This window comes from Dipodomys ordii, unplaced genomic scaffold (genome assembly GCF_000151885.1).
Source record: "Dipodomys ordii isolate 6190 unplaced genomic scaffold, Dord_2.0 Scaffold10, whole genome shotgun sequence".
NCBI lineage: Eukaryota > Metazoa > Chordata > Mammalia > Rodentia > Heteromyidae > Dipodomys > Dipodomys ordii.
In genome coordinates, this window is record NW_012267226.1 from 2,329,825 (window position 1) to 2,356,859 (window position 27,035).

Sequence of the window (27,035 nt, forward strand, 5' to 3'; positions counted from 1 at the left end):
TAAATGCAGTTGCAAGTCTAGCTTTTTGTCTGAATGGAAAACTACTGCGAGGCAAGGAGCCATCTGCTATGAGCAACTGTAAGATCCTACTGTAGATTTGTGCATGCCAACAAACTGGCTCTAAACAGGGCTCCCACAGTTTGGCTCGCCAGAGTGGGTATTTTGCTTTTACCTTATCACAGTACTGACAGAAATAATCACGGTTGGGTTTTATGATAGGTAGGGTTAACTCTGGCACCTCTTCTATCTTCATGTCTGGATGCCTCTTTGATAAGTGATTTACCTAAAGGAAAAACAAGAACAAATGAGAAAGAGGGCCCATTAGAGAAGGTAAACAAATGCCTAGGATAAGAGCGCTGGAAGCTGAAATGCTTTGAAGCAGAGCCCACACAGCAAAGCATTTGCCTAGGATCAGCACCTCCAGGCACATGTGACACCACTTCCTGTCAACAGGAGGTAACATTAATTCACTCCACAAACAACTGAAATCAAGCTGGGTCACCAGGGTCGCATCAAAAGTCTCTGGCTGACAGAAGTACTACTGGGAAAATACGACTATACTGGCTTTTCTTTGGTTAATTCTCCTGAATAAATACAATACAAAGTAAGGCTTTGAATTTTAAATATTGTTCTACCTTTCTAGCTCTTAGCTAAAATGTATTCTGCAACTATAAGGTGGTCAAAGTAGGTCAAGAGCAGTAAATGGGCTTTATTCTGTTTACACTAACCTGGGACCACATATCCTGCTTTGATGGGAAGTTTCCTTCTACTGTCATTTCCTAACTGGAAAAAAAGAGGGACTGGCATTCACAGATAGTCAGGGAGAAGGCAAAGATTCCCCCTCCCCAGCAAGTATAATCAGGAACACAAGGAGCTGGAGGTATGGCTCAAGTGGTAGAACATCAGCCTTGAGTGAAAGAGCCACGTGCATGCAGCCCTGAGTTCAAACCCTCGTACTGGTGCGCGAATACACACACACACACCTTCCAAAGGAACACAAAAGAGAAGAGGAAAATAGAACAAAACCACAGAGACTGAGAAGCATAAGGAAAAAAAAAAAATACCTGGTAATGACCAGTGAGAGGTCAGGGAGGGTTCAGTGGTAGAGCATGTGCTTAGCAGGTTCAATCCCCAGAAACACACAACAGAAAGCCTTCTCATAGCAGGTAACCCAAAAAGTGACACAGGAGGGCAAAGGGAAATAGGAAGCAGAAATTCCAGACTGGGAATTGTTCGCCAGTTTATTCCCCCAGCCAGTGACTACACCTACTGACACACAGACTCACAGACACAACACAATATCCAAGAGAAAGAAGGTGGACTGGGAAGCAGCACTGACCAGCATGCCTCTGCGCCGAAAGCCCATCATACACAGGCGGCACTTGAACGTGAAGCTGTCATAGTCCGTGGATGTGATGCGGGGTTTGAAGGTCTTGGAGCGGCTGATGCGATCGGCTTTCTTGGCTTCTCTTTCAGGATTATGCATTCTTTGCATGTGTTCCCGTAGTTTGTCTTTCCGCTATTTGGAGAGAATTTTTGAAAATGGAGTAAGGGTGAGTACAGTATAATTTTAATGGAAGGAATGATTGTTTTTAGAGAAATACAAACGCGTAGTTACCACAAGCCACTAATTTGGTTGCTGCAGTAGTGGGATATCACAGATGGATCAAAAGTAGAATCACAGGCCAGGCACCAGTGACTCACACCTGTAATCCTAGCTGCTCAGGCTGAGATATGAGGATCTTGGTTCGAAGCCACATGGGGCAAGAAAGCCTGTGAGACTCTTTATTTCCAATTAACTACCAAAAAAGATGCGGTGGAGCTGTGACTCAAGTGGTAGAATGCTAGCACTGAGCAAAAGAGGCTCAGGATAGCACCCAGGCCGAGTTCAAAGCCCTAGGACTGGCGTGCGCATACACACACACACACACACACGCGCGCGCGCGCACACACACACATGCGCGCACACGTGCACGCACACACGCACACACACAAAGTAGAATCACTAACAAGTGCCTTTAGTAGGTTGCCATCATTAAACATGAATGACTGCTTTTTGAGAAGAAAGACTCTGCTTTATATAAAGGAGCACAAAGAGTACATTGGTAAGTTTGGTATTAACAACTACACAACAAACTGATAAAGAATGATCAGCAATATTGAATTTACAAAGCCATGGGTACAATACTCAATTCCCACATATTTGAATGACATGGCACTTTGAAATCTCAAATGCAATTCAGTAAAGACCTATCAGCTAATGGATTTGCGTTTCTTACCTCATGGATTTAGAAATTCAAGTCAGCAATTGCACTATCCACTGTACATGGACCATGTGGACCAGGGCACAGGTGCACCTTTTTTTTTTTTTTTGGAGCTAGGGTCAGCCTCACAAATTGCTGGGATTATCTAGCTGCCTTGATTATCTAGTAATCCATGCTAGTGCAAGTCCACAGAGAGAAAATTAGGCAGAGGTCATTCTGAATAAAAATAAAATTTTAAAAAAGCCACTAAAGGAGCATACTCTTAGGGAAGAACACAAAGCCACATTGCCCATGTGCCTCTGATCATAGAAAATAGTATTTATCAAGATGAACTCCAGAAAATGGAAACAAGAGCTTTTTTCTTTGTTGTTTCTATTTTCTTTTTGTCTTGTTTATTTATCTGTCTTTGGGAGGGCCAGGTGAGGTACAGAAATGGAAGGACAGAGGGTGAACAAGTGCAGCAGTGGGACTCACTAGACACTATCCTGAAAATGAACTATACTAGAGAGGAAAGAAACTGGGAGAGCGCGAAGGAAGTAGTGACATTATCCCAAAAGAAATGTTCTCGTTACCTGACTTAGGAAACTGTAAACTCTCTGTATATCACCTTTAAAATAATTTTTTTAAGAAAGAAAAAAAGCCAACTTCGTTATCCAGTGGGGTTGTCTGCTCTTGGAAGGAGTTTCAAACTGCTTCAGTTTTGAAATGACTGACTCTTTCTGCAAGAAGTTCTTCCCAACTTTTGGTGCAGGGACTGTCTTTAACCACTGAGGTTTTCAGCACATTCATTCAACAAATGCTCCAGTGCTTACTATGCCGAGTACTAAGTCCCAGTGCAGGGCACCTCTCTCTCAGTTGCCTCTGCTACAATGGATACAACTACTCTTTTCCCTGTCCCACTGGGCCTCTCACTCCTGGGATGCTCAGTTTCTCAGTCTGCAGCAAAATCTGGGCTAAGGACAATGCCCTAAGTAACAGTAATCTTCTTTATAGCAGAGCCAGTGATAAAGTTCCATTGCCTTGCTACTTTCTCCTGATCACCAGTATCCACTAATTTTCTTCCTCTATTTTCATTAAACAGACCAATTCACCCTAACCAAATCATTTCTTAAACCTCAAAGCACCATATTAATACACACCAGATAAACAGTAATGGGCATGTATTTGTTGGGTGCCAAATCTCCACAAGACCTTTCCACTCCAGCATCTCCCAAATCAGATTCCATACCTTCTACTCATTTCTCCTCACGCTGTACCTAGCTTCTTAATATCAGTGATGTACGCAGACATCTAGCCTCCCAAAGCACAGATCTCAATTCTCCATACTCTGCCTTTCACTCTTTCATCCATCCCAAGGTCCTATGAGTTCTTCTTCAATTGTCTGCCTGGACCTCCTTAGGCTTGTGAGCCTGAGTTTAGGACCAGCTTCAAAAGGTTCTGGGCTCTCTTTACTGTAAGTCTAATTAATCAGTCTAACAAGCTGGCTTTACCTCTCTGATGTCATCTCCTCACTGGCCTCTTCCTACACATCCAGTCCATCCATCACTCACCATCTCCTCTGTTGAATGTGCTACTGCTTCAGTCCCTGCTGCTTCCTCTCTTGGGGTATCTTCATTCCTCATCCTTTCCTTTTCCCTAGCTGGCAAACTCTTCCTCAACCTTTAGTGAATTCGGAATCGTTATTGTGAGCTGGGAGTAGAGTTAAATAGTACAATACTCAACTAGTATCTGTGAGGTTCTGGGTTCAATTCCCACTGAAAACAAAAATCTATCAGTGCTCCCTTATACTCCAAGTAAGAGTTAACTGTTCTCATAGCACATCATCCATTATTATAGTATCAATATTTTATTTTGGAGGCAGGCTCTTACCATGTAGCCTGGGCTAACCTCACAGTGCAGATCCTCCTGCCTCATCCTCATCTTCATGTTGCACCAACATGCCAATTAAATAAAATTTTAAATGTTTATTTTCCGACAAAAGTGTTAGCTTTCTAAAGTCAAAATACCTTATCTATCTATCTCCATCTCTCTATCTTCTATCTTTGTTGGCCTCATGGAATTTATAGTTAGGAGGACAGACAAATTTAATATATGAGTGCTATCAGCAAATACATGTTATCAAGCAAAAGGTACTATGGAAATTAATAATAAAAAAAAAAAAACCACTCAGTTCACAGACCAAGAAATGCCCAGACGAAGTGTGATACTTGCCAGGTGAAATGATATGAATCTGAAAGCGTCTTTCAAGCTTGGGTAAGAGGGAGGAGAAATGTACCCTGCACTGGAGTGTAGCCAGAGTGCAAAGTGGAAGAGGGAAAAGAGAGGCAAAGCGAAACGAGGTTTTGCAGTGTCTGTTAAATGATGAGAACTGGAGGATCTATCTTTATGAAGACCTATTAAGGAATTTTTTTTTACAAGAGCCAGGACATCAGATTTGTTCTCTAGAAAATTACCCCAGCTATGTCTGAAAAAAAAAATCATTGTAAGTATGTGGTAGTTTTGAGGTCTATCAATATGGCCAGACAAACTACATTTAGATAGAATCTTCTTCCCAGTATTGTTCCAAGTTAGAATCAGCCAAAAGAGAAGCTAGCACCAGACTGGAAGGGTCAGTTCCTCCCCCAAATCCTCCTTCCATCTCAGCCACAGCTCTCTTCCTGATTGCCAGTCCTGCCGTCCAACTCAGGCTTGCCATCAGACACATGGACTTCTGTGGATGACGGCAGCTTTCGTCCATGGGCCGGCCCTGCAGGTGAGTTCCCACTTGTCTGCCCAGGCCATTGCTTCAGAAGATTCAAAGGTGGCTGTTCTGATACCCAACTTCTCCTTTCAGACATTTACTTAGTCTTCTAAGACAATCTCTTATTCTGGCAAGTAACTTTGCTTCCCTAATTGAACCCTGACCAATATATTGGGTGAAATGAAAGGAGAAAAAAGAAGTTGATTTTTTAACACTTTTCTTGGTGTTAAAGTAATATCGGGCAAAAAATTGATACGCAAAGGGTGTTGAGTGGATAGGATGGATGGTTGCCCAAATAATTAACATCACAAGACAGGGATCCTTTCATATAAAATCTTTTCTTTTATAGGGCTAAGCCTAAAATTTGGTGGTAGAGCCAGTATTTAGCATCCATAAAGCCATAGGTTGAATCCTTAACACAGAATAGCTTCATTATAAAACCAAGAAAAATCCAGACTTACTTATACTTTTCACATTTGAGTTGCTTACAGAGCTTTAAATAATGCTATTATCCTATATAAACCACCACAATAATTTATGACAAATGAACCACAAAACTTGAGCATTAAAAATTACTTTCTATGTCCTGCTAGTGCTCTACTTTGAGCCACAGCTCAACCTCCAGCTTTTTTGGTGTTTAACTGAAGATAAAAATTTCATGGACTTTACTACCAGGGCTGGCTTTGAACCACAATCCTGAGATCTCAGCCTCTTGAATAGCTAGGATTAAATGTGTGAGCCATTGGTGTCTGGCTTTTAATGTTATTCTAAATAGATATACCCCCACATTTTTCCCTCCTAAGGATCCAGTTCTGATTTTTCCCATTATCTATGATAGTACAAGCCACAGTCAAATTCAGTAGTGTCTCTCAATGACATTTTTGTGAAATCTCCTTATTTCCAAATGAAACATATGATTATTTTTCACATTTATTTATGTAACCCTTATCTCTGAGTCTCCTGTGGGCTTTTCTTTTGTTGTTTCTCAAGTCCAGGCAGGTTTTGGATACTTTCTTTACTTTTTCTGCTTTTTTGGTTTACTATGTAAGCCAGATGGCCTCAAACTTTTTGATTCTCTTTCCTCAGCCTCCTGAGTACTGGGATCATATGTATGTACCAACATGCCAAAATATGTGTTATACTTCATTTAATGCTTGAAGTCATTGCCACTCTCCAAAGTGGTCTCAGCACCCTTCACATCTTCCATCCCTGTTAGATGAGACTCTGGTTACCTCAGTTATATATTCAGATGCTTAATAAAAGCTCATCAATAAAAGCAAGCCAGGTGCTGGTGGCTCACACCTGTAATCCTAGCTACTCAGGAGGCTGAGATCTGAGGATCGCGATTCAAAGCCAGCTCAAGGCCAAGCTCAGTCAGGAAAGTCCATGAAACTCTTTTTTTTTGGGGGGGGTGTCCGGTCGTGGGGCCTGAACTCTGGGCCTGGGCGCTGTCCCTCAGCTCTTCAACTCAAGGCTAGCGCTCTACCACTTGAGCCATAGCGCCACTTCTGGCTTTTTTTAATTTTTGCATATGTGGTGCTGGGGAATCGAACCCAGGGCCTCAGGCATGCAAGGCAAGCACTCTACCACTGAGCCACCTTCCCAGCCCCATGAAACTCTTATCTCCAATAAACCATCAGAAAAACCAGCAGTGGCACTGTAGCTCAAGTGGTAGAGCACTAGCCTTGAGCTGAAGAGCTGAGGGACAAGCACTCAGGCCCAGAGTTCAAGCCCCACAAACCAACACAAAAAAATAAAATAAAATAAGTCCCTTGGCAACTGGGTGCTTGGTGGCTCTCACTTATAATCCAAGCTACTCAGAAGGCTGAGATATGAGGATCATAGTTTGATGCCAGCTCAGGCAGAAAAGATGAGACTCTTATCTCCAGCTAACTATCAAAAGTCAGGATCAGCTGCGGCTTGCATGGTAGAGTGCCAGCCTTGAGTGAGAAAACTAAGGATAGTGCCCATGCCCTGAATTCAAGATTCACTACCAATACCAAATAAATAAATAAAATCCATCCCTTGGTTTGAATGTAAGTAAGTATACTGGACTTTTAGAAACACCTCAATAATAACTTAGTTGTACTAGTTAGTATATAATTAGATTCTTTTAGGATCTGCATTCTTTATTTTTTTGTTTTTGCTTTTAAACTTTTATTATAAAGATGATATAGGTTACTATTTCATAACGAATACATTCCTTTTTGGATAAAGTCACCCCTTCCTTTGCTCTCTCCCAGCTTTTCTCTCCTGTCCCCACTCATAAGTTGTGTAGTTCATTTTCAACACAGTGTCTACCGAGTACCACTGCTGCATTTATTCACCCTTTGTCCCTCCATTTCTGTGCATTATTAGGATCTGCATTATTAATTCAATAGTTTAGGGATTTTAATTATTTTGAGAAATAAGTAACTTCTTACTATTAATTTTCTAAGTAAATCAAAGGCCTAAAGTGCTTCCCAATTCAGCTCAACATAAATGGTGATACATGAATTAAATGAGCAGGCACTTATCCTCTGCTTAACTCCATTCCAGTGGCTATCAATACATACCTTAAACTGTTTTCCACAGGTAGAACACAGGAAGTCTTTGCGATCTGAATGCCGGAGCATGTGGAGCCGCAGCTTATCAGGACGGCAGAAGGCCTTGTCACACTCTGTACACTGGTAGATCTTTTCTGAATGGAAGCTGCGAACGTGCTTTTTTACCTGGCAGTAAAGACCAGGGGAAACTCAGGCCCTCAGGCAGCAAAGACAAGAACCAAAGGCAGCTAGCTCCTCCCAACACTAGAGGGCACCAATGCATTAGCATGGATTTCCATCAACCCGGCCCTGTCATCCAATCAAATATGATGACTTAGCCTCAATAATACCTACTGTCCTTGCCCTGAATTAAACAAGTTGCCAGAAAGCCCTATAACTCTGAACCTCCCAGGCGAATAATAGAAAAAAGAAAAATTTTTGTTGAGATGTCCTGACCACTTGGTGTCCAAATTTCGCTTCCTTTTTGTTTAAGATAAAAAGCAGGATTGTTTGGTGTTTAAATAAATCTTGGCAAACTATCTACAAGAAAAGAATTTCTTTTTATATCTTTCCATAAAATCACTCTGGGATTGGGGATGTAGAGCTTTGTTGTAGAGCAATTACCTAGCAAACATGAGGCCCTGGTTCAATCCCAGCACTAGAAAGAAAAATTAAGTTTGAAGAATTAAAAATATGAATTAGATGACATGGGAAACATTACCCATTTATGATTACAACACAGGTGTTTTTCTCCTTGCTTCGGGAAATATTCTCTTTGCTTTTAGATAATAAAAGAATAATAGGATATAGCTTTGGCCTATGTTCAATTTCTACCACATGATATATATAAGTATATATCATATATATATATATATATATATTATAAATAACATATATCCATATGTATGCCTACATAATATATGTACTTATACATACATAATACACACATATATGTATCTTTTGAATGCTCTTAGCTAGACATGTTAAATTAAAAACAACTGTGGGGACAGAATATAGCTCAGTACAGCATGTACCTAGTCCCTAGCATGTGTTAGCCCTGGGTTCCATCCCCAGCACAGAAAAGAAAGAAAGAGAGAGAGAGAGAGAGAAAGGAAAGAAGGAAGGAAGAAAGGAAGAAAGAAAGGAAGGAAAGGAGGGAGGGAGGGAGAGAAAAAAATTGAGAAAAAGAAAGAAAAGATGAGAGAGGAAGAGAAAAAAGAAAAGCACTATGAATGGAAGTTAATTAGTATTTTATAAAGCATTTTGCTCCATTATTTTGACAATTCTTTGCCATCAAATTCTGCCTTAGCAATCTTCTAACTATATGAAATGAGGAAATTCTCAAGACTTTTAATACTAGCAATACTATGATTAAATCTATTATGCTTTTGCTTTAGTAACTGTCCTTTTAAAAGTATTTTTATGAGATATTGAGATTTGATAATTCACTAATATATAAAATGAAATCATGGCTATTATGGAAATTATCTTGACCCATTTTTCTCTAACAAAGAATATACTACCAGGAAGCACATACAAAAGCATACTATACACCACCTTTTTCTTGCTTCCTTCCAAAATGTATGACCTTAGTAACGCAAGACAGGAAACCAGGGAGATGCTTATAGCCCAGGAATGGGAGTTTGTCTTCTACAGATTCTATATCATATTTCATCAACAATGGATATTGACAAGTATTAAGGCAGGCTTAAAAAATTATAACCACATCTGAGTGTTTATTACTTGAAATGTAGCTTAGATATTTAGATGACAAGGTCTGATTTGAACAATTATGGATCATAAGATTGTCAAAAATAGTTTGATTGAGGAAGTGGAAATGTAGGTGGTAGGCAGTCTCAATTTTCCAAAAATCGAAGTTTCTTTTAGCAAAAGAAGGAAGTAGACAAGAATCTTGGTTAGTGGACACTCACCTGGATAAAATCTGGGAACCGTTTCTTACAAGTTGGGCAGGTGAAATAGCCATCATTGATATGAATGGCCACATGATCTTTCAACAAATCAAGGCGATCAAAGGATTCTGGGCAAAAAATGCAAGAGTAAGTCTTCTGGTCTGAATGGAGCTTCATGTGGCTCTCCAGAGAAGCACTGCTGATGAAGCCCTTGTTACACAGATCACAGGTCAACGGGCAGTTACCCTCCCGCCCATGGAAGCGTAAGTGTTGGTCCAGTTTGTCCTTTTCACGGAAGGCCTTCCCACACTGCAAACACTTAAAAGGCCGGAAGGACTTCCGAATAAACAGATGCTGAAGAGCTGCATTCTGAAAGACATACAGAAATATGACCATGTCGTGAGAAAACTGAGAATGCCAGCGATTCACACATCTGTAGGGGAAGAGAAGGTGATCCTTGTAATCACAGACTCCAAATGCCAAGACACAAAGGGAAGAGAAGACTTTCCTGGTAAAAATGCTGAAAATGAAAGCCATCCCCAAAGTATATCTTTCAAAGATTATTACTACATTTTGCTTTATGTTATGCCCACGTATGTGTTTTCTTTTGAAAGGATTAGAAGTAACATTCAATACGGGTTTTTAAGAGGACACTTGTGGGCTGGAGCTCAAGCATTTGCCTAGCATACATGAGATCCTGGGTTCAATTTCTAATATCATTAAAAAATTTTTAATTTAAAGATTTGCATCAGATGGGTGACAATGTTGTCAGATACCTTGCATTCATATACTGTTTTGTAGAATGGGAACTTCTTTGTACAACTACTTAAAGATAATATAATTTTTTTAAAGATTTGCATCAGAAAAGGGCTGGGAATATGGCTTAGTGGTAGAGTGCTTGCCTAGCATGCATGAAGCCTTGGGTTCTATTCCTCAGTACCATATAAACAGAGAATGGCAGAAGTGGCACTGTGGCTCAAGTGGTAGAGTGCTAGCTAGCCTTGAGCAAAAGAAGCTCAGGGACAGTGCCCAGCCCCAGGACTGGCAGGAAGAAAGGAAGGGAGGAAGGGAGGAAGGGAAGAAGGGAGAAAGAAAGAGAAAGAGAGAGAGAAAGAAAGAGAGAAAGAGAAAGAAAGAATGAAAGGAAGAAAGGAAGAGAGAGAAAGAAAAGAAGCAAGGAAGAATGAAAGAAGCAAGCAAGGAAGAGAGAAAAAGAAAGGAAGAAAGGAAAGGAAGAAAGAAAGAAAGAAAAAGGGAGGAAGGAAGGAAGAATAGAGGAAGAGAGGGAGGGAGAAAAGGAGAGAGGGAAGAAAGGGAGAGAGGGAGGGAAGAATGGAGCAAGGGAGGGAAGAAGGGAGGGAGGGAGGGAGCAAGTAAGGAAGGAGGGAAGGAAGGAAAGAAGAAAGGAAGGAAGAAGGAAGAAAGGAAAGAAGGAAGGAAGGAAAGAAGGAGGGAAGGAAGGAAGGAAGGAAGGAAGGAAGGAAGGAAGGAAGGAAGGAAGGAGTATCAGAATGATAACGTTTGTTAATTTGGAAGAGAAGACTTATAAGTTACACATGTCTGAATAAGGGTAGAATACATTACCCCAAATATTATGTCCTAAAGTTCTTGATAAAAATAATTTAACTGGTAGTTCACTCTTTTAATCCTGTCTACTTAAGAAGCTAAGATCTGAGGATTGTAGCTGGAAGTAAGCCCAGATATAAAAGTCCATGAGACAGCTGGGAATGAGGCTCAGTGGTACAGTGCTTGCCTAGCATGCATGAAGCCCTGGGTTCGATTCTTCAGTACCACATAAACAGAAAAAAGCAGGAAGTGATGCTGTGGCTCAAGTGGTAGTGTTACCCTTGAGCAAAAGAAGCTCTGGGACAGTGCCCAGGCCCTGAGTTCAAGCCCCAGGATTGGCAAAAAAAAAAAAAAGTCCATGAGACTCTTACTTCCAATTCATCAGCAAAAAAATGCCAAAACTGGAGGTGTGGCTCAAATGGTAGAGTGCTAGCCTTGAGTGAAAAAAGCCAAGTGAGATTTTGAGGACCTGAGTTCAAGCTCCATTACCAGCACTGAGAGAGAGAGAGAGAGAGAGAGACAGACAGACAGACAGACAAGACAGACAGACAGAGAGACAGAGAGAGACAGACAGAGACAGAGACAGAGAGAATTTGAAGCTTGATGAAAATAGAGGCAGAAATGGCTACAGGTTTTCATTGGCAGGTAAGGAAAATGTTGTGGGATTAGATAGTGTAGGCTGTACCCACTTTAAAAGAGGGATTTTTGTGCTATGTGAATTATAGATCACAATAGAAGGAAAAGAATTCAAAATGAAATGAAGAAATGAGATGTATGTGAATATGTTTGGTTATAAAACAGGACAATGAGCATATACCAAAAAGAGAATATATACACAGCTCATCACTTCCTACTCAATATCCAGTTACTTCTACAATGCCATGCTAACAGTTAAGCCTGTTTACTTCCTGTCTAGACAGGTCAATTTTGCTCTCTTTTTTTCAGTCACAGATTGCACTACCAAGGAGGATTAGCTGTCTTTTAAGTTCATGCAATTGTTAAAGGGAAAGAGAGAGAAGATGGATGCTCAGCGCAATCCATCAGGACTGCTGGAAAAGCAACTCACAGGCCACCGAGAGCAGACCCCAGAACCATCACACAGAGAACATAGAATCAGTGGTTTTCTATAATACTCATCCATAAATTCTTCAGAACATTGAAAGGAAGCTCTAGACAACAGTCATGAAGGGGAAAATCCCTCAAAACCCTGTGACTGGGCTGGCAGAGTGGCTGAATTAGTAGAGCTCTTGCCTAGCAAGCATAAGTACCTGATTCAAACCCCAGTACTAACAAACTTATGACTGGGCATATCCATAGCTATGGAAGAAGAGTGAAAGAAAGATTTACAAGAATCTTGATGCATTATTTTTGCAGTGATCAAGTATTAATTACTTATCAAAAGCAACATCTAAATAAAATTTAATGTGAACATCATTTTGGGGAGAGTAAGAAAGATGCTTATTTTTAATTTATTGAAATTTTTAACACAATTTTTTATAAAAGAAAATTGCCTTCTTGGGCTCCTCTGACAGAGCTAGGAGAGATATTTTAAGATAGTCCTCATTTACCTTGAGTAGGTAAATAGTAATTTTGTTGTCTTCCCAACTGGGGCTACTTTGAGGAGTAGGCATCTTACTTGATTCTCTTTTTAAACTGTATCCTTTAGTGACTGCTCAGCTCATAACAAATATCTAAGTTTGAAAATTAATAAAATAGAAGATATATTTGAAATGAAATTCACAAAATTATTTCTAGGATAAGACACTTAAGAACAGATCTTTTTCTAATACACACGAGTTAGCTTTGGCTTCTTCATACAGTTTACTGGCCCCCTCATCTTTTTACTTTATCTGAGCACAGACTTACTTTACATAAAAGCTCTTACTATTTCTGTCTACTTCCAAAGCTACATGGAAAGAAGTCAGATAAACAGATGCTCTGTTGAGATCCAGCAAATATTCAAGGTTTAGAGCATGTCTGCCATGTAAGAATTACATCCCTTTTCCAATTTTAAGTTGGTTAAGTTTCCAAGAATAGAGTCAACAGTTTTTGATGATGATTCTCCTGAAGATTCCATTTCTCCAGAATGCCCAATGTAGAACTTGGCTTTGTTTTGGGACCATTATGCTAATCAGTATTCTGTCACTTCAGATTAGCCAGAATAGCTTCAGACAATGGATTTAAACTGAGCAGCCACCTGGCTCCTTTTCCTTAATTCTAATGACAAATCCTATCACCCCTTTATTTACTTGGAGCCCAGAGTGCTCAAGAACTAGAAAAAGTCTGTGTGCTAATGATACTCATATTACCAGATAGTAAAAGCTAAACTGTTTCTGCCTTTTGGCCCACTTGCAAGCCAGTTCTGCTCTAATGCAGCTTCTGTAGTAGAGCTATACCCAGTGTACTTTCAGGAAGAAATCATGGCTAATGGGAAACATACAGACACACCATAGTCTGCTGACCCCTGAGCTCCGGTTAGTCAACCACACCAAACTGTGAGGTCATCAGTGTTAAGAGGATACCAAAACAGCATCCAAATTAACATTGTAGGAGCTGGGAAGTTGGCTCAGTGGTAGAGTGCTTGCCTTGCATGCATGAGGCCCTGGGTTCGAGTCCTCAGCACCACATAAGCAGAAAAAAGCCAGAAGTAGTGCTGTGGTTCAAGTGGTAGGGCACTAGACTTGAGCTGAAGAGCTGAGGGACAGCGTCCAGGCCCAGAGTTCAGCCCCCACAGCTGGCAAAAAAAACAAAAAACAAAAACAACAACAACAACAACAAATTAACATTGTAATGATTTGAGAAGAGATTCTGTTTCTGAAGTCTGATGCTATTAGCTAAAGGAATCTATAGTGTTTGCTCAATTTTCATACTATTTTGATATTGTGACTAAAAGGAATCAAACAAGTATCAATTGGTTGGTTTGGATTTATGTTGTTGTTGTTTGGTTGATTTTGACTTTGTACTAGTACTGAGGCTTGAACTCAGGGCCTAGGAACTGTCCCTTAACCTTTTTCCACTCAAGGGTAGTACTCTACCACTTGAGTTACATCTCCACTTCCAGCTTTTTGCTTGTTAATTGGAGGTGAAAGTCTTACACAGACTTCCCTTACCCTGTCTAGCTTTGAACTGAAATTCTCAGATTATAGCCACCAAAGTACCTAGGATTACAGGTGTGAGCCACTGGCACCCAGCTGGGGAAACTTATTTTGTTGTTGTTGTTGTTGTTGGTCGTGGGGCTTGAACTCTGGGCCTGGGCGCTGTCCCTCAGCTCTTCAGCTCAAGGCGAGCGCTCTACCACTTGAGCTACAGCGCCACTTCCGGTTTTCTGGTGGTTTATTGGAGATAGGAGTCTCACGGTCTCTCCTGCCCGGGCTGGCTTGGAACCACGATCCTCAGATCTCAGCCTCCTGAGTAGCTAGGATTACAGGCGTAAGCCACCAGCGCCCGGCTTGGAATCGTATTTTTTTTAAAGCAACTTTCTTTGAATCTTTCAAAGCCTTTGGTGGACTAATTCTGTCCAACAAGCTTCCTTCCATTACCCACCTGGCTTCCCCACTAGGGTCAAGTCAGTGTTTGCCCTGTCCCATAACCATCCCAAGCATATCCCTGTACCTAGCACTCTCTCCCTATGGCTCCCTTCACCTACCTCCTTCATCTTTCTCTAGCCTTTGACTCTTCCAACTACTAGGTATTCTTACATTTAACATATAAATGAAAATGATCTTACCGAGACTACAAACTCTTAGAGACAGAGCTCGAGAAGTATTCTAATACATAGCTAAAAACTCAGTTATCATCTCAAAGATTATTTAAGAGCTGGAAAGAACGTTCAAGATCATTTAGTCCTATCCTTTACTTTGTACAGGAGTAACCTGCAGCCTGCAATTTGTTCATTCACCTACTTGGAAATAAATGATCACTACTTATTAATTTACATTTAGTAGAGCAACCAAACTGTGGTTTCTACCAGGATTTTCTAAGTACAGGTTGTGAAGAACAGCAGGTCAGGCAAACACGTAAATGACATTCTGTTATGTGAAACACAGGAAACAAACCTACCTGCAGCTCCAACTGAGCAGGCAGCATTAGAGGAGAGAAAAATAGTTACATTACCAATTTTGGAAGACTTCCCTTCAGTTGGTCATTACCACTCTGGATTTAAAAAAAAGATGAAAAAAAAATACAGAGCCCTACTTTTTTAGAATGTGTGAGTGGAAAAAGCAAGAGAGCTCAACCAATACTAGCATCTAAAAGTCACACGTGTGGTTTTACTTTGACACAAGGAACCTTGTACTGAAACCAGTACCCTATCTCCTTCAGAAGAATATAAGTATACGAACAACTAGTCTATGCTTGAACACGCACAGTTGCAATACACATGTGAGTTTTATTTTTTTCTGTCAAAATAAAAATCAAATCCAGGGGCTGGGAAAGTGGCTCAGTGGTAGAGTACTTGCTTTGCAGGTATAAGGCCCTGGGTTTGATTCCTCAGCACCACATAAGGAGAAAAAGCCGGAAGTGGTGCTGTGGCTCAAGTTGGTAGAGCGCTCGCCTTCAGCTGAAGAGCTCAGGGACAGCACCCAGGCCCAGAGTTCAGGCCCCATGACCGACAAAAATAAATAAATAAATAAATCTAGCAAGCACTTCTCTGACTTAGTAAAATATCAGATGGCCAAAAAAGAAAAGACAGTAATTGGACAAGAGACTGAAAGGAAAACAAAGAAGAATAATGGATAGGAAGATAGAGTTCACAGCTATTTGCTTTTCTAGCCTATATTTATTTATTTTTACATATCCTTGAAAGACCATAGATTGAAAACATTGCAAGTATTTTAATTATAATTATTCCAATTATAATTAATTATTTCAATTCAAAAGTTGCATGTATTTCAATTACAGGGCTCTAAGAACTCAAGAGCTCTTAGAGTCCTTCAAAACTGTCATGTGGTAATTAAGGTTTAAATGTCTGTTTACATGAAGACAGAGACTATATTATTTTTCAAGGTCCCTTCTAGCCTACAGGCAAATAAAGAGATCAAAGGAGAAAGTTGATCCAATCTCTCTTGCCCAAAGCAAGACCCCATGCAGTGGTTCCTACTGACCCAGCCCACCCTGAATATGGTGTAACTTAGCATCTTTAAAACACAAAAATGAAAAACAAGCTGGGTGCAGGTGGCTCACGCCTATAATCCTGGCAACTCAGGAGGCTGAGATCTGAGGATTGTGGTTCAAAGCCAGCCCAGGTAGGAAAGTCAGTGAGACTCTTATCTCCAATAAACCACCAGAAACCTGGAAGTGGCACTGAAGCTCAAGCGGTAGAGCGCTTGCCTTGAGGTGAAGAGCTGAGGGACAGCGCCCCGGCCCAGAGTTCAAGCTCTGACTGACCAAAAAAAAAAGAAAAAAGGAAGGAAGGAAGGAAGGAGAGAGAGAGAAAGAAAGAAGGAAGAAAGAAAGAAAGAGGAAAAACAAGACCAAAAAAACCCTCACAAACCCCAAAACCCCAAGTTAAAATACTCATCCATCTAGAAACTATAAAGCCTGGGAAGTTATACAAGATATCTCTCCTATCTACAAGTCCAGACCAATAAGTCTTTTTATCATCAGTTGCCAAAAACATGGGCTTTTTATCTTTAGTTTTTTGTTATCACTGATGTCTTAAGACAACATATTGTTCTCCACATGCGTTTCCTATAGTTCCTAACTCATACTCAACTGCTACCCAAGAGAAAAGAAGAGAAAGACCTGTCTTCATTGAAAGTCATAGAAGATCTGCAAATCTAAAGCCAAGACACAGACCCCAGAAGTGAGACCTCCACCAGCACCTGAACATACAGCTCTACTTCAGTGTCCCAAGGTGTGTGCACTGTTCCCAGGTGTATGCACTGTTCTGTCATATTGACTTGGACACAGGTCCCTTTGCAATGATTGAGTAGTAGTTAATTATAGTTACCTATAATTAACTTTAGGGCTATGATTAGACAGAGATTACCCTGTTTTAGGATATAAATAATTAACCAAGCACTGGTGCCTCTCGCCTATAATCCTAGGTACTCAGGAGGCTGAGATCTGAAGGATCATGGTTTGAACAAGCTTGGGCAGAAAAGTCCCTGTGAGACACTTTCCTATTAACCACTCAAAAACTGGAAGTAGCATTGTGACTCAAGTAGTAGAGTGCAAGCCTTGAACACAAACAGGCTCAGGGACAGAGCCCAGACTCTGAATTCAAGCCCCACAACTGACCAAAAAAAAAAAAAAAAGAATATAAGTAATTAGAACTGGGGGTGTAGCTCAGTGGTAGAGCACTTGTTTAGCATGCCTAAAGCCCTGAGTTCAATCCCCTGAACCTCAAAAAAAAAAGAATTTATATATATATATATATATATATATGTATACACACACACACACACACACACACACACACAAATGTACATAGGCTGACATTTGCAGAGAGAGGGGCTGCTTGTGCATGTGCGTGTATGGGTGTATACACACACACACACACACGCACGCACACACACACGCACACACAAACAAATAGGGCTAAAGGTATAGCTCAGCATCAGAGTGCCTGCTTAGCAAGCATGTGCAAGGCCCTAGATTGAATTCACATCACCAAACAGTCAAAATAAATAAAAATAATTAAATAAAATATAACGAAACAGCCGTGCGCTGGTGGCTCACACCTGTAATCCTAGCCACTCAGTAGGCTGAGATCTGAGGATTGTGGTTCAAAGCCAGCCCAGGCAGGGAAGTCTGTGAAACTCTTATCTCCAATAAACTACCAGAAAACTGGAAGTGGCACTGTAGCGCAAGTGGTAGAGCGCTAACCTTGAGCTGAAGAGCTCAAGGTCCAGGACAGTGCTCAATCCCAGAGTTCAATCCCCATGACCCACCCAAAAAAAAAAATAAGAAGAAACATACAGATTTCTCTACTTCTAACCTGTAAACTAAGGAATATGGAGAGCTATTGATTTTGGCTATTTTACATATTATGGTCTAGGAACTCCAAAATCCAGGCTTCCATGTGTTAATACTACATTGATTGAATCTAAGACCAGCCATGCCAGTCAGCCATAGGACAAACACTCAGAACTAGTAAAGACTTTTTTTTTTTTTTTGCAGAATAACAAGCCTGAACATGTGATAGAGTAAGTGCAACATTTCAAAGTGAATGGTAAATAGCACCAAAAACACTGCCAGGGGAGGACGTGATCCTCTGGGGACAGGGGACATGCCTGCCCACTTACTCTGATGCGTTTGGCCCTGCGCATGTCATCAGCTGTCAAAGTGGTCTGGGTAGGCACCACACTCTCCTCGTGCTGTGGCTGCAGATGTAGAGTGTGAGTTTCTGGTTCATGCTCCAGAGAAGCCGGAGTTTCCTGTGGCAGCTGAGGTATTGGGATAGTGGTCTGTTCCGGCTGATCTAGCCCATTCAGAGTAGCTGGTTCAGCTTCATCAAATTGTTCCTTCGTGGAAAAATGCAGCAAGTCCTGCAATTTGAAATAACCAGGAATTACTTCCCTACTTAAATGGAGATCAATAGTAGAAATATGGGCTTAGATTTAGAATTGTGGAGGTTTTTTTTTAACACTTAGTGCCTTATTGTATTGACCAGGAGGCTCCCAAACTCTGTTCATGTTATCCTTCTGCCTCTGAAGTAGCTGGGCCTAAGGGCTGTGTCACTATGTGCAGCTATGCTTTTGTCTTTTTGTTGGTTGTTTTTGCCAGTACTGGGGGCTTAAACCTAGGGCCTGGACATGCTCTACCTTAGCTTTTTTGCTCAAGGCTGGTGCTCTACCACTTGAGCCACATCTATACTACCAAGTTTTTGGTGATAAATTGGAGAAGAGTCTCACAGACATTTTTGTCCTGGCTGACTTCAAACTGAGATCCTCAGATGTCAGCATTCTGAAGTAGCTAAGATTATAGGCACGAGCAACCCGTATGGAACATGTGGCTTTTGTTGTTGTTGCTATTGGCTGTAGGCTTGAACTCAGAGCCTGGGCGCTGTCCCTGAGCTTTTCTACTCAGGGCTAGTATTCCACCACACAGCTCCACTTTCAGTTTTCTGGTTGTCAGTGGAGCTAAGAGTCTTATGAACTTTCCTACCTGGGCTGACTTTAAGCTGTGATCCTCAGATCTCAGCCTCCTAAACAGTTAGGATTACAGGCGTGACCACCACAAACATGAGCCCAGCTTATGGGTTTTGGGGTTTGTTTTCTTAACTAGCACAAGGATGCTGAGAAAAAATATTCCCCACTGGAAAAGTTAATTATAGAAATAAGCACAGAGGGGCTGGGAAGGTGGCTCAGTGGTAGAGCACTTGCCTTGCATGCATGAGGCCCTGGGTTTGATTCCTCAGCACCACATAAGCAAAAAGAAAAAAGCTGGAAGTGGCACCGTGGCTCAAGTGGTAGAGCGCTAGCTTTGAGCTGAAGAGCTGAGGGACAGCGCCCAGGCCCAGAGTTCAGGCCCACGACCGGACCAAAAAAAAAGAAAAAAGAAAAAAAAGAAAGAAGCACAGAATTTAAAAACAATGAGACATTCCCGACTACCAAACCAGAAGAGTATAAAACTCTTCTAGAATATCTATCATTTTAATGGCTTAAATTAATTAAACAAAGTCTCTAATATCTCTGATCAATTTCAAATTTGTAGGGCAGCAAAGTTAGCTTTTCATTGGAAAATACATTCTTTTTCATCTTCTCCAACTGTACTTTGGCTAACAAGTGGCAAAGCCATGATATGACAGCAGTGTGTGTATTGAAGTTGAGCGTATGTGGTATTTAATCTAGTTGGGAACTGTGAACAAGCACAGCAGAAGGAGATCTTCCCATCCCCCAGTACCTGGGTCCCATCATCACTCTTTTCCCCATTCTCGCTGGTTAGTTCCAAACGGATAAATTTTGGAGGACGCCCTGGTCGTCGACCTGGGCCAAATCGCCTCTTGCCTCGTCCCCTTCCTCTGCCTCTTGTTCTGGGGAAAAGAGATTGAGTTATGAATAGTCATAATTACATTGTATGCCACAACAGTTCCCTTCAATAATCTGTACTAACCCCAGATTTTGAGTTTCTCTCACTTTACTTTCCCTGGCTCTTTTCTCCAGTGGAAACAATTGTTTTATTACTAGAAGCTTTCTCAATTTCTCAGCTTTGCCCTCTCTACAGGGCAAAGAGATATCTTAAAATTATTTAGAAAAAGTTATAAAAACACAAATCAAAAACAACAGTTTGCTTCTGGAAGGAGGTGAGAAATGCAAACAGGACAGAATATGGTAAGTCAGTAGTATGTATGTGTATATATATATATATATATATATTTTTTTTTTTTTTTCCCGGTTGTGGGGCCTGAACTCTGGGCCTGGGCGCTGTCCCTCAGCTCTCAGCTCAAAGCTAGCGCTCTACCACTTGAGCCACAGCACCACCTCCGGCTTTTTTCTTTTTGCTTATATGGTGCTGAGGAATCGAACCCAGGGCCTCAGGCTTGCAAGGCAAGCACTCTACCACTGAGCCACCTTCCCAGCCCCTATATATATATATATATTTTTTTTTTGGGTGGGGGAGTCAGTTGTGGGGCTTGAACTCTGGGCCTAGAAACTGTCCCTGAGTTCTTCAGCTAAAGGCTAGTACGCTACCACTTGAGCCACAGCACCACTTCCAGTTTTCCAGTGGTTAGTTGGAGATAAGAGTCTCACAGGGAATTTCCTGCCAGGGCTGGATTTGAACCATGATCCTCAGATCTCAGCCTCTTGTGTAGCTAGGATTATAGGCATGAGTAGTATTTTTCTGAGGATCAACTGAGACTAGATTCCATTCTTTCTCTTTTCCAGTGGCCTCAACTCATCTTCCTTCCTTCCTTCATTCCTCCCTCCCTCCTTCCCTTCCTTCCTTCCTTCCTTTTCTTCCTTCCTTCCCTCCCTTCTTCTCCCTCCTTGCCCCCTCTCTCTCTTCTCAGTTTCTCTCTCTTCTCAGTTTCTCTTTCTTCTCAGTTTCTCTTTCTTCTCAGTTTCTCTCTCTCTCTCTCTCTCTCTCTCTTTTCTCCTCGTCAGTTGTGGGGCTTGAACTCTGAGCCTGGGCACTGTCCCTCAGCTCTTCAGCTCAAGGCTAGTGCTTTACCACTTGAGACACAGTGCCATTTCTAGTTTTCTGGTGGCTTGTTAGAGATAAGAGTCTCACAAACTTTCCTGCCTGGGCTGGCTTTGAACCACGATCCTCAGATCTCAGCCTCCTGAGTAGCTAGGATTACAGGTGGAAGCCACTGCTCTCAGCTTGCTTGCTTGCTTGCTTCCTTCCCTTCCCTTTCTCTCTTTCTCTTTCTTTCTTTTTTCTTTTTCTTCCTTTCTTATTTCCTTTCTTTCTTTTTTTCTCTTTCTTTTGTCGGTTGTGGGGCTTGAACTCAGGGCCTAGGCATTGTCCCTGGGCCTCTTTGTGTTCAAGGCTAACACTCTATCACTTGAGCCACTTCTGGTTTTTGAGTGGCTAATTAGAAATAAGAATCTCACAGGGACTTTTCTGCCAGGACTGGCTTTGAGCCATAGTTCAGATCTCAGCCTCCTTAGCAGCTAGGATTACAGGTGTGAGCCACCAGTGCCTGGCTCATATTCCTTTCAAGAAACATAGCTACATTCAAAGAACTTCCTCATTTTACCATAACCTTCTGGAAAGTCACAAGAAATTTCTAATTCAAATGTCCCATAAAATGCCTATTAAACACCAAATAATTATAAAACTCTTTTAATGAATTACTAGAATGCAAAAATCCCTTATTAAAACTGATTCCAAGGCCCTGGAATATATTCTGGGCTGGAGACCCTGCCCACAACATACATGGCCCTCAATTTGATCCCTTGAAACCATAACAACCACCTTTCAGCCTTAATAGCATCCTTAATTCAATCCTTCCTTCTTCTACCACCAATGCAAGACTTCCAAGGCCACACTCACTGTAATCATGCTATTTGCTATAGATTCCCTCCCCACCACTGCTGCATCTTTATTCTCAAGCTGAATTTGCTTGGTAAAACTGTAGCACCCTCGCAGCTGGATACAGCCAAAGAACAAAACAGCCTTGCTTGGGGTCTTACTTTCATTTTGTGTATGGTACATCCCTGGATCATTCTTTCCTGTTTTGTTTTGTTTTCAATCGTGTAACTTGAACTCAAGGCCTAAGAACTGTCCCTGAGCTTTACTGCTCAAGGCTAGCTTTCTACCACTTTGAGCCACTTCCAGTTTCCTAGGAGCTGATTGTAGATAAGAGTCTCATGGAGGGCTGGGATGTAGCTCAGTGGCAAAGCGCTTGCCTAGCAAGCGCAACGTCCTGGGTTCGATCCCCAGTACCAAAAAAGAAAAGACAAAAAAAAATACAGTTAAGAGTCTCATGGACTTTCCTTCCCCGTCAGGCTATGAACTGTGGTTCTCAGATCTCAGCCTCTTGAATAGCTAGGACTATACGGGTAAACCAACAGCACCTGAACTTCTTTCCTGTTTTTCTAAGTGAAGATTTATACCCTCACCTAATTTTCCAAACTCAATAAATGTAGATAGACAATTCTATTTCAGTCCTGTTAGGATCACTATTCTAAATAATCCTCATCCTTGTATTAGCTTCTAATTGAACTCTCTGCCTTCGCTCTTATTCTAATATAAACTAATCTGATATGTTCATTTTCATACAGAATGACCTTTTTAAAATACAACTGGCATTACAATATTCCCTGATCAGAACCCTCTAAAGGTTTTGCATACTAAAATCCAATTTTTTTCCATCATCTTAAGTCCCTCCTTATCTTGTTGCACCTTCCCCCTCAACATCCTATAAAATTTCCATTTACCATTTGTTTTGTTTTTTGATGCCAGTCTGGGGCTTGAACTCAGGGTCCGGGTGCCATCCCTGAGCTTCTTTTGCTCAAGGCTAGCATTCTACCATTTGAACAACTCTACTTCCAGCTTTTTTTTTTTTTGACAGTTTAGTGGAGATAAAAGTTTTACAGACTTTCTTCCTTGGGCTTGCTTTGAACTATGAAACCATGATCCTCAGATTTCAGTCTTCTAAGTAGCTAGGATTACAGGTGCCTGGGCTTCATTTGTCTTTTTTATATAGTAGAATTAAAGCTTTTAGTTTAACTTTATAAAGAAATCATTTTGCTGGAAAAAAATCTAAAAATCAAGAGATATAAATTATGCAAAGACATATGCTACCTCAACAATTCCTATTTCATACTCTCCAGTTACAGGAGATTTCACGAAGGTGAAAGGGTATGAGATACACTGAAAAAGGAATATATAAATAAAAAGGGGAAAGGAAATGACAGAAAAGACATACTCTTTAGTAGCTCTACATCAAAATAACTACTTGGTTACCTGTCTACACACACACACACACACACACACACACACACACACACACACACACACACACACACACACACACACACACACACCTTGAGAATATGCACAAGTAGAAACATTCTTTGGTTTACAGATACATATAATCTTTAAGGACCAAATTCATGAGCTTTTTCCCCTCTCATACATACCTGCTAAACACGTCTAGTTTCTCATCATGAGAATTGAGGTGCTGTTGCAACTGCTCTGAGCTTATAAAGCGACGGTTACATTCATAGCAGGGCCAATTCTTCTCTTGTTCTCGAAGAACTACAATCACAGGAGAGAAATCATAATGGCTGATGATCAACAGGCACTAGCAATATCCAGTTGCCTTTTCTCTCACCACTGTAGACATTATCCACTATTTGCATTACTTTCTTTTTTTTTTTTGGGGTCCGGTTGTGGGGTCTGAACTCTGGGCCTGGGTGCTGTCCCTCAGCTCTTCAGCTCAAGGCTAGCACTCTACCACTTGAGCCACAGCGCCACGCCCGGCTTTTTTCTTTGTGCTTATGTGGTGCTGAGGAATCGAACCCAGGGCCTCATGCATGCAAGGCAAGCGCTCTACCACTGAGCCACCTTCCCAGTCCTTGCATTACTTTCTTGTTAAAGAGTTTTGTGAATCATCTCAGGGGGATACTTGGAACCCCCTAAACTGTAGACAGTTGGTCAGAATTGTGACTGGCTTGAGAAGCATGAGCTAGGGGTTGGGAAGGTGGCTCAGTAGTAGAGTGCTTGCGTTTCATGCATGAGGCCCTGGGTTCGATTCCTTAGTACCACATAAGTAGAAAAAGCTGGAAAGCTGGAAGTGGCACTGTAGCTCAAGTGGTAGAGTGCTAGCTTTAAGGTGAAGAGCTGAGGGACAGTGCCCAGGCCCAGGGTTCAGGCCCCACAACAGAGCTCCAGCTGGTATCTGAAGTAAGGACAGTCGTGTGAAAGACCGGACCTTACCGTGTGAAATCTAACCTAATTTGGGGTAGTTACCATCAAAATTATACTTTACAACACCAAATCCATGGTAAAACTGATAAATGAATTGTTATACATTCATACAGCAAAATGACAAAGAACAGTGAGAATGAACAAATTATATTTTAAATATATATTATGTAATGATATATAATACTATCATATAATATTTAAGTGTAATTATATACAATATGTATGTATCTCAAAAATATAATGTTGAGCAAGATGCCCAGACACAAAAAAGTGAATGTGCTATGTCGTTATATTTATGCATAGTTCACCAACAAGCAACCCGTGTGGTACTGGGAAGTCAGGAGAGTAATTATACTTCACAATTTCCTTAGGTGTGTTCACTGTGAGAATTTATCAAGCTCTATATTTAATGCATGCATATCTCTCAGTATGCAGATTACATATCAGTCACATTTACATTAAAAACAAAGTCAGTACTGTATTGCTATGTCCCTAGGGATGATCAGGGCTAGATAGGAAGCATCCTGACACTAAGGTTCTAATTTGGTATTTGAAGGTTTTCATTATATTAAATACTATTTTCCAGAACTCATGAATGAAATGTAAATATGTCATTGAAATTGGACCCTAGAATTAGATGGAGGTACACAGCTCTGAAAAGCCTATAAGATGTCTTATAAAATACATGGAGATGGAGAAATCAGAGGTTGCATAAAGATGTAATATTCACAACTTAGAATTCACATAATAAAAGTCCAATCACCTTTTCTTTCTTCCTCAGATATGTCATGAATTTTCTGGTTCACGAACTCTGCATAGGATGCAGCATACCACACCTACAAAACCCAAGGACATCATCAAGAACTAAAGGACATCACCAGATGCACTTTGCATGCTTAAGTTATTTCTCCCTGCTTACAGGAAACAATTCAGACTTTTCCACAATCCTCTGAAAATAAAATCTCACTGGAGCTTCCCACCACAATGTCCATCTGGCATGCCATCCATCAGGGAGTCCATTTGTCAAGACATGTTGCCTGTTTTCCCTTCTTCCTTTTTAAAAGGTTGTTCTTATTATTGGAACAAGTCACAGGAATGATATTCATAGTCTATTTATCTAAATAAAGCAATCTCTTCTGATTTTTTTTCTGTACTTAAATACAGGTGTTTATATAGCTATAATAATCATAGTAGTAGACACCAACCAACCACCAGAATTGTCACCAATGAATGGGGTGCACTGAATGTTCCTGCTTCCTCCCGAGGCTCTTCTTCCCTCTTCTTCACCTGGTTCTGCTCATTCTTCCTTAGCCCACTCCTCTTCTCTACCTAACTTCAGCGTGTGTGTGTGTGTACATGCGAGTGTGCGTACATGTGAGTGTGCATACATGTGAGTGTGTGTGTATGTATTACTAGGGCTTGAACTCAGGGCCTGGGCGCTGTCCCTCAGCTCTTCAGCTCAAGACTAGCACTCTACCACTTGAGCCACAACACCACTTCCGGCTTTTTTCTTTTTGCTTATGTGGTGCTGAGGAATCGAACCCACGGCCTCAGGCATGCAAGGCAAGTGCTCTACCACTGAGCCACCTTCCCAGCCCCGTCACTTAGCTTTTTTGCGAAAAGCTAGCAGTCTCCCACTTGAGTCACAGTTCCACTACCAGCTTTTTGGAGGTTAATTAGAAATAAGAATCTCATGGCTTCTGCTGCCCAGGCTGGCTTTGAACCACAATTCTCAGTTCTCAGTCTCCTGAACAGCTAAGATTACAAGCATGAGCCACCAGTGCCCAGCTTCTACCTAACTTTGAAATATTGGTGCTCCTCAAAGCCTAAATCCTGAGCCTGTATATTTTCTCTCCAGTAATCATATCCCTTCCTTTCCAACCAATTCTGTGCTAATGACACCTACATCAGTATCTCTAGAGGCCTCTTCTCTGTCTCTACAAATGTATTCTACTACTCATCTGATATATTGGCTATCTTACCTATAACTCCATCTTACCATGTGCAGATTGGAATTCTCAGTGCTTCCCAATTGGTGCCCTCATTTCTTTTTTTTCTTTTCTGGTCAGTCATGGGGCCTGAACTCAGGGCCTGTGCACTGTCCCTCAGCTCTTCAGCTCAAGGCTAGCCCTCTACCACTTGAGCCACAGCACCACTTCTGGCTTTTTCTTCTTATGTGGTGCTGAGGAATCAAACCCAGGGCCTCATGCATGTAAGGCAAGCACTCTACCACTGAGCCACCTTCCCAGACCCAAGATGCCCTCATTTCGACTAGTCTTCTCCATCTCAAATTTTTCCACAAGGTGCTCAGACCTGAAACCTAAAAGGGCTCACTGACTTTTGTTTATTTCTATTATCCTTTAGAAAAGATGGTATCCTTACCTGACACACGCCAACCCCATCTCTTACCTAGATTGCCACCTGATCTGCTAACTAGCTAACTCATTTTTCATTGCAAGTCCCATCAGAGCCAGAGTGATCTTATTACAACACAGACAGATTTTATAGGGCTAGAAATGGTCTTTAATTTTATAATGAATCTGAAATGCTCACTGATGATTCCTGAAGGGCTCTGTGACCTTCCCTACCTTACTAAGTGACCTTAGCCCTTGTCATTGGACCCACCCTTGGGTCAAGAGGGTCTGCTCTCAGCTTCCCAAACATGCCCAGTGCTTTCCCATCCCAAAAGGCTACTTTGTTGTTC

General features: G+C 41.2%; 1 protein-coding gene across 1 annotated transcript in view; it reads right to left on the reverse strand.

Annotated features, from left to right (window-relative positions):
* Positions 1–27,035, reverse strand: part of Prdm10 (PR domain containing 10) — a 126,816-nt gene that overhangs the window by 19,021 nt on the left and 80,760 nt on the right. Inside the window, exons 9-16 of the mRNA XM_013009437.1 lie at positions 25,095–25,167; positions 23,542–23,659; positions 19,853–19,982; positions 18,253–18,495; positions 9,461–9,808; positions 7,560–7,715; positions 1,340–1,519; positions 173–283 (exon numbers count right to left, since the gene is read on the reverse strand). Of these exons, the coding sequence (XP_012864891.1) occupies positions 173–283; positions 1,340–1,519; positions 7,560–7,715; positions 9,461–9,808; positions 18,253–18,495; positions 19,853–19,982; positions 23,542–23,659; positions 25,095–25,167 (1,359 nt within the window). The remainder of the gene's footprint in view (positions 1–172; positions 284–1,339; positions 1,520–7,559; positions 7,716–9,460; positions 9,809–18,252; positions 18,496–19,852; positions 19,983–23,541; positions 23,660–25,094; positions 25,168–27,035) is intronic.